This window comes from Giraffa tippelskirchi, chromosome 5, assembly GCF_054371585.1.
Source record: "Giraffa tippelskirchi isolate mGirTip1 chromosome 5, T2T-mGirTip1v1.2.pri, whole genome shotgun sequence".
Classification (NCBI taxonomy): domain Eukaryota; kingdom Metazoa; phylum Chordata; class Mammalia; order Artiodactyla; family Giraffidae; genus Giraffa; species Giraffa tippelskirchi.
In genome coordinates, this window is record NC_137279.1 from 4,437,990 (window position 1) to 4,446,343 (window position 8,354).

An 8,354-nucleotide genomic window follows, 5' to 3' on the forward strand; every position below is an offset into this window, starting at 1 on the left:
AGAATCCCATGGACAGAGGAGCCTAGTGGGCTACAGCCCATGGGGTCACAAAGAGTCAGATAAGAACTGGATGACTAACACTTTCTTTCACTTTAAGCAAATGGATAAATGAGGCAAAGGCAAAAATTAGACCTAAGGTATGAATGTGGGAGTCATCAGCGTGCAGATAGATGGCAGTCTTTAGAGTCACTGGACTGGAGACTAAGCGAGATGACCAGGGGAGTAAGTATAAATAGGAATGACAGGCAGCCCAGGGGCCAGGAAAAGCAGGGGGCAGCCACCAGGGAGGCCGGGTGAGTGAGCGACCCCAGACACAGGAGAGGGTTCGGCTACCTTTGGGGCCAAGGAGAGAAGGAGGGCCCGCCTCTGTCAGACGCTGGTGACAGGCTGAATCGGGAGAACCTGGGCTTGACCTCCGGGCTCGGTAACGTGGAGATAGGATGCCCCCGCGGGCACAGCACTGCTGGGGAGGTGAGGGAGCCTGTGTGACTGTGGGGCGGGCAAGGACGGCGTGTGGATGGCAGTACCGGCGGCTGTTCTGAGTTGTCCCCTAAGGAGGAGCATCGACACGGACAGAGCGGGAGAAGACGTGGGGTCAAGAGGAGAGCACACGAGTTTGTGGGCTGGGGGCCGTGTCCTCAGCAGAGAGGAGGTCGGGCCAGAGGAGCTGGTCTCCATGGAGCCGACACCATGCGCAGCTGGAGGGGGGCTGGTGCCTGGAGCTGGCAGAACACCTCCTTCAGGTGCTTTAGGTTGTTTTTTTTCTTTTTTATCGGTGGGATTCGGAAGCAGGGTCATCAGCTGGGGGGGGGGGGCGGTTGGACCTGTAAGGGGAGCAGACATGTGAAGCAGATGGAGAGAGAGAGGGCTGGAGAGGAAAGGGGTTGCTCAGAGCGCTGTTGAGACGGCAGCTTGTGAATTCAGGAGAGAACCGGCATCACGGCTGCTCAGTCTATCCCTCCATCCCTGGCCTCCGTGCAGGCCTGCTGGGTGCAGGCCCCCCGCCTTGTTGATGCCGGGAGCCCCGTTTCCTGGGTCCGCCTCCCCGCTTGACTCTGGCCCGCTGCCTCACTGCCTTCTAGCCTCGGCTCAGGCGTTGTGTTCATCGTGACGTCTGCCCTGGACCTCACTGTCCACACCTGAAAGCTTCTTGCCCCCACCCCTGAGCGCCCTTAGCAGTTCTGTTTTATTTCCCACACATCCCCTTCTGACATATGACATCACTTACTGCATTTATTATTTCATGCAGTCTGCTCTGCTTCTCGCCCCTGCCCCAACACTAGATGCTTAAATCTTATGAAGACTTGACTCTTTGTCTGTTTCATTCATTTCTAGTCTTCACACATCTAAAAAAGAACCCAACATATGGTAAATATTCAATTAAATGTTTATTGAATGAATGAATGAGTGAATTCATTATCTGGTGGTCGTGAAGTTCAAAACACTTAATTCTGTTGCAAATGATTTCATGTCTGTTGATATATCTTAGAAGGACTATTGTCCCATTAAGTTACTGGTTCTAATGATAAATTGCACTGAGTGGTAAATTTTATACCCTTCAGAGTGTTTTTCTATTCCTTATACCATGGTGATCTAATTTAGTACACTACAGTCATGTGATTACCCAGTCCTTGAAATGGAATAAAAATAATGGTTTATTTCTGTCCCTTCACATACTTAATTCTCTTGGTTTAGCTTTAAGCTGACCTACCTTATTCCCACTATTGCAGTCTGTGTTTATATATAGCTACTAACTGAAGGCCTGGCATTTAGCACATGTCTATAAGTATCTGATGATTTAATTTATTGTAGCACTTTCGTGGAGTTCTCACTAACCTGTCAAGGTTTACTGAGTCTGCGTAAGAAGAAATATTTAAATTAGAAAACTTATTTTTTTACCCCAAAGTATTATATAGAAAGGAAATGTTAAAGATCTATAAGAAATTAATAGATTTTAAAAGTAATTTTTTTACTGTATTTAAATTTTTATTTAAATTTCTAAAGATTTCTGATTTATTAAAAATGTTTCTTCTCTAGCTTTCAAGACTTTATTAGTTATCTTTATGCTCAAAAAGGGTTTCTAATAGGAAGTAAATTTTTGAGACGTACTCATTAAGGGGACGGCAGAGGATGAGATGGTTAGATGGCATCACTGACTCAATGGACATGAATTTGAGCAATCTCTGGGAGCCAGTGGAGGACAGAGGAGGCTGGTGCACTGCAGTCCATGGGGTCGTAATGAGCTGGACTGAGCAACTGAGCAACATTTTTCTTCAGGCAAAGGAGTGTCAGTCAGTTTAGTCAGTTCAGTTGCTCAGTTGTGTCTGACTCTTTGCGACCCCATGGACTGCAGCATGCCAGGCTTCCCTGTCCATCACCAATTCCTGGAGCCTACTCAAACTCATGTCCATAGAGTCGGTGATGCCATCCAACCATCTCATCCTCTATCATCCCCTTCTCCTCCTGCCTTCAATCTTTCCCAGGATCAGGGTCTTTTCCAGTGAGTCAGCTCTTCACATCAGGTGGCCAAGTATTGGAGTTTCAGCTTCAGCGTCAGTCCTTCCAATGAACACCCAGGACTGATCTCCTTTAGGATGAACAGGTTGGATCTCCTTGCAGTCCAAGGGACTCTCAAGGGTCTTCTCCAACACCACAGTTCAAAAGCATCAATTCTTCAGCACTCAGCTTTCTTTGTAGTCCAGCTCTCACATCCATACATGACTCCTGGAAAAACCACAGCTTTGACTAGATGGACCTTTGTTGGCAAAGTAATGGTCTCTGCTTTTTAATATGCTCTCTAGGTTGGCCATAGCTTTCCTTCCAAGGAGCAAGCATCTTTTAATTTCATGGCTGCAGGCACCACCTGCAGTGATTTTGGTGCCCCCCAAAATAAAGTCTCTCACTGTTTCCATTGTTTCCCCATCTATTTGCCATGAAGTGATGGGGCCAGATGCCATGGTCTTAGTTTTCTGAACGTTGAGTTTTAGGCCAGCCCTTTCGCTCTGCGCTTTGACCTGCATCAGGAGGCTCTTGTGGGTGTGCTGGTTCGTGTGCTGTGTCGCACTCACGACCCTGCTGCTTTGCCTCAGGGACCAGACTGTCACATTGGCACTGAAGTCAGCGCTCCCCCTCCTCGTTTGGCCCCCTCTCCCCAGGACAACCTTCTTATGAGCTTTTAACTGAAAAATCACATATTTCTCTTAAAATGATAGAAGAATCTTGAAATATAATCACTGTCATCCTCAGAGATTTGATGGATTGATTGCAATTAAATATTTATAGGACATATGTCTGAACCACTGAGGTCATTAGAATACAGATTAATAGCATAACTTGTTTTGGATTTGGGGACTAAATGCCAGAAATGCGCTGAGTAGTAAAGTTATCAAAGTATTAAGAAAAATATATACTTTGTCTCTCGGAGTAAAGATACATTCCCCGTGGTCCACTGGCCTACTGTTCAAGTTTAACCTGCGAATCTGATCAGAACATATTTCTTATTTTTTTTGTAAAGAAGCTTGCCATCCAAGTGTGTCCTTTATGTTTTATTGTATTTTTGTGACGTTCATTTTATATTGTGTTTTAAAAGTTGAAGTGGTGCATGTTCATTTCCATTAGGCAGTAGTGCGTACTGAAGGGCGTTTACAGCAACATGTAGTTTCTTTAGATTCACTCAGTCTCCTATTCAGATAGTTACTTGAAGATAAAGACACTTCAGAAAACCTCAGTGATGTCAGTATCAAAAAAGGCAGCAGGAAGCAGTTTTGCTGCTTAATTACACTTATCTTGTAACCTGTTATACCATCTTAAGATCACATCCTAAGGATTAACCAGATCCAGTTTTTGTAATTGTTGACGACTTAGAGGGGATGATGTTACTGATTTTAAGGAATATATTTATTCTTATTAAGTAAATTTCAGCTATTTTTCATAATTAAATTATGGAATCTATACTGTGGAATTAGGCTTGTGAACTTTTTTGAGATTTCCATTTACGATTTTTAAGTTTCATGTGGTTGTTTAGCATGTTTAGTTCCAGGTTTTAATTTTTCCTTTTGGAATAAAAAGCAAAATATTAAGATTTATCTTATGTAAAAAGCATTGTCTTAAAGCATACTCATGTATTCTTTCAAAAACTTACTTGCAACCTAATTTTATCTTGTATCTGAAGTACCTCCATTGTTATTTACAGTTTTACTTGTTATTACTTGCCATTCTTAGCTAATTCTTCCAAAATGTATGTCTTGAATACATTTGCTAAGCGATATGTGTTGTGTAGCCTTTGCTTTTCCAGCAAGTAATGCTGTTTAGTTCAAAATTATCTCTCTGTCTACAGCAGTAGCTACTGTTTTCACCTACTGTGAAGTGCTCCAGAGTTGTAAGAGTGGTGTAACCATGAACCAACCCCACTTGGGGGGAGAAAAAAAAAAGCTGTTATTGAATCAAAAATGGAAAAAGGAGTTTAGAGAACTATTAGGTTCAGCATTTTTCTCCATTAATATCTCTTCTCAGTTATTCCTGGGGGTCTGCGTTGGTGTATGTGTGTGTGTGTGTGTAATGTGTATATGTGTGTGTGCACACAATCAACCTTTTAAGAACATTTTCATTAAGTGTGTATGTTGATAAGTGTCAGTCACTGAGAGGATTGTTTGCAAAGTCAGTGATAACATGGGGCATTTTACCAAGTGGTGAATTTCCATTGGCTCAAATCACTAGTTTAGTAACACAAAGTAATTAGTCATGCTCAAAAATGCATCATCAGTAAATAGTTTTGAGATTTATCTCTTTCTAGACTTGAACTGTTCCACTCAAACTAAAATGAATGGATTATTTCCAGTAAACACAAAAATGAAAACCTTTTAAAAAGTCTTGTAGTCTTAATCTTTTAAGGCAAATTAAGTCCTTTAAAAGGATGCCTTAGTTTGTTCCATTTGTCAGTAATGTATTACTTTAAATTTATCATTGCGCTTCACCTTATTTTTTCAAAATCCATCACATTAGATCACTTTAGTTTGATTTATCATACTGTGTTGAAAATGTGAGTAAGTCAAATTCTGCAGGCATTTTAAACTACATTAGTTTCACATTAACCATTTATTGTATGTAGTAGCAAAGACACCCAGGATTGTAAGTTACTGTCTTTTAGCACAAGATGAAATGAGTGTTCCGCACATTATAGTTATTTAACTCTAAAACCATGTGAAGTGTATGCCCTTTAGGATCAGTTCTGTGTATTCTGTCCCTCAGAAAGCACCTGTTTCCAGTTATGTGTTGGGTGTTCTGCCAGCTGTTAAAGCCGCCTCTACCCAAGGGGCCGTGATCCTACTCAGGCAGCCCAGGAGTTGACCGAGACGAGAAGGGTGGCGGTGGTGGGGAAAGTGGACTTGGGTGTTGAGCGTTCACTCTGTGCCTACCCTGTGGGCACTGGATGTGATTGCGTGTTTAAGAGCATAGTTGACACACAGTGTTGTGTTAGTGTCAGGCGTACAGCACTGCAGTTCAGTTATGTGTCTGCTCTTTTTCAGATCCTTTTTCCTCACAGGTTATTACACAGTATTGAGTAGAGTTCCCTGTGCTGTGCAGTAGGTCCTTGTTTATTTATGTTATGTATAATAGTGTGTATCTGTTAATCCCAAATTCCTGATTTATCCCTCACCTTTCCCCTTTGGTAACTAACTCTCACAAAACCCCATCAGATGTCTCTGTGTTGTTATTCCCATTTTACAGAAGCCGAGACAGTCTCAGAGAGGGCAGGCTGCCCGAGATCACAAAGCTCATGAGTGGCAGGGAGAGGCAACCTCTTAGACGCCAGACTCCATGCTCACTTTTGTTTGTAGTCTCGGTGCCTCCTCCGCACCAAGAATAACGTGGGTGTAAGATGGGTCGTCTACAGCCCCTGCTCTCAGGTCTCATTCTTACGAGAGCAGCTCATACTCTTGGCAAAAATGCCACGGCCGTGTCTTTTTAGATTATGTCCATTTAAACTCATTTTACCACGTTTTTGGTCAAAACCATTCTACGGTGATAAGGCAGTTAAACGTCATTTTGAACAGGAACCTGTTGGTTCATCGGCCGTTCTTTCCTACTTTGGGTCTGTAAGAGATTTCTGTCTCAGCGTCATAACCGCCGACGCGCTATGAGCGGTCTCCAGTGTCTGCCTGGGAACAACGCTGACCTCACCGCTCCTCTGGGTTGGTTTTGTCCTTTAACCACTTAACCAGAAAACCAGGGCAGACCGTGAGAATTCTTCAGATGTCAAGGTTTCTAATTTTATCTAAACTTAAATTTATAGGTTGAAAAAATCATGGCCAGGATTAATTAATTCTCTTAAGATGAAAAGGAACATCTTATGTTTAATCCTCAGATCCTCAAGTCTGTTCTTCAGACATCATCAAAGTCTTTCTTATGTTATCCTTTGGCTCTCACACAACAGAGCCTTAAAGACACCTCACCGTCATCATGAGTGGAGAAACCGCAAAACATTTATAAGATTTTTCATAATCTAAGCAACACACGTGTCGAGTGCCACAGACCAACAATATAAAACTAAGTGCCAGTGATACACGTGTGTATAAAATGTGTCACTGGTTTATGCCTGGAGCTGGTCAACAAAATGATCACCTATGGATATTTTCCAAAACCCCGAGACTCTGCTCTGCTGTGTGTGGAGGAGCAGGGTGGAGGCGGGGCAGAGCAGATGGTGGGCTGTGTTTTGAAGACGATCTCTGGGTACTTTCGGTAGCATCCAGTTCCCACCCCCGTCCCTCCTTTCAGAATGCTGAAAAATATTGTTTAAGGTAACCTCATGTAAGTCAGCATGAGTTTACCTGAATTTTATTTGTATTCATAACCATAGTTTTGATCATTTGGTCAACACATTCGCTGGGAATTGTGTAGTTATATTTGTTTTATTATTAAGTGGTTAGAACTATCTGGTGCTCTTACACTTTAGGACTTACTAAAGTGTACATCCTGCCTGTACATTTGTCTGACTAGCTGCTACTTATGGTCCACCTGCTATCACAGTGGTTTGAGTTTTCTTGTTGTGTATCTATGTTTATATACATATATGTATACATGAGTGTCTGCTATTATTACTTTTGGTGTAAGTAAAAATCTAATCTTATGAAGTAAATGACAGTTAACATATTTGACATGTTTTAATTTCAGTTTATCGATGGTCGACTGGCAAAACTAAATGCAGGGAAGGGTTTCTCTGATGCATTTGAAGAAGAGATCACTTCCGGTGGCTTTTGTGGAGGTAAAGACTAGTTCCAGCGTGATTATCCATTTTATGAATAACAATTATCTATGATCTTTGCACCTGTGTCACATATGTCTGCTTTGTAAACTGCCATTTTCTCATAAATATCTGATGCTTTCGATACATGCGTTCATCTTACAAAGAACTGTAGTGTTGACTTACTTTGCCTGATATGTTATGCTGGGCATTCAGATGGTCTCATGAGCAGGTAGTGGTTTGCTTGGATAGTCTCTTAATATGACTGGAAAAAAATGTCACAGAAATGCAGTTGGTTTGTTCCTACTGACTAATTTTCTCTGCTAGAGAAATACTAGTCATATCTATCAATACTACTCAAGTAAGAATTAGGGAACTGAGATTGTGGTCCACTTAGTGGCTTTTAAGGTAATCCAGAAAGACAGGTCTGAACAACTGCTGCTACATTTTTAAGTAAGAGTGTCTTTATAGAAGTTTACTTTTTCTTTTTTTTTGCTTTTCAGGCCCCTGCAGCATTAGGAACAGACTTCTCAGTTTATTGTCCCGTGTTCTTACACTTGTCAGTGTGATAAGTGCTCACTTAAAGCAGTGGAAGGAGGTGTCTCATTTTGCATGTATGACACACATTAGTGACGTCCCACTTTTATTTAATATAATTAGTATAATTGAGCAGTTACATTGTTTGAAATGTCAGTAATTGAAACTGTGTTGTAGTATCTAGGAAATGAATGACTTAGGAAAGGGTACTCTGTCCATGATGATCCGGTACCTAGTCCTGACTCTGTACTTCATGATCCGGTACCTAGTCCTGACTCGGCACATGGTGATCTAGTACCTAGTCCTGACTCTGTACTTGATGATCCGGTACTTAGTCCTGACTCTGTACTTGATAATCCAGCACCTAGTCTTGACTCTGTGCTTGATGATCCAGTACCTAGTCCTGACTCTGTACTTCATGATCTGGTACCTAGTCCTGACTCGGCACATGGTGATCTAGTACCTAGTCCTGACTCTGTACTTCATGATCCGGTACCTAGTCCTGACTCAGCACATGGTGATCTAGTACCTAGTCCTGACTCTGTACTTGATGATCTGGTACATAGTCCTGACTCTG

At 42.1% G+C, this 8,354-nt stretch overlaps 1 protein-coding gene across 39 annotated transcripts in view; it reads left to right on the forward strand.

Moving 5' to 3' along the window:
* Positions 1–8,354, forward strand: part of DENND1B (DENN domain containing 1B) — a 363,581-nt gene that overhangs the window by 209,721 nt on the left and 145,506 nt on the right. For all 39 annotated transcript variants that reach the window (XR_014055159.1, XR_014055160.1, XR_014055177.1 and 36 more), the window contains one exon: positions 7,171–7,261. Coding sequence is in view for 11 of the 39 variants with exons in the window: in XM_081495284.1 (XP_081351410.1) it covers positions 7,171–7,261 (91 nt within the window). In the remaining 28 variants the exon portion in view is untranslated. The remainder of the gene's footprint in view (positions 1–7,170; positions 7,262–8,354) is intronic.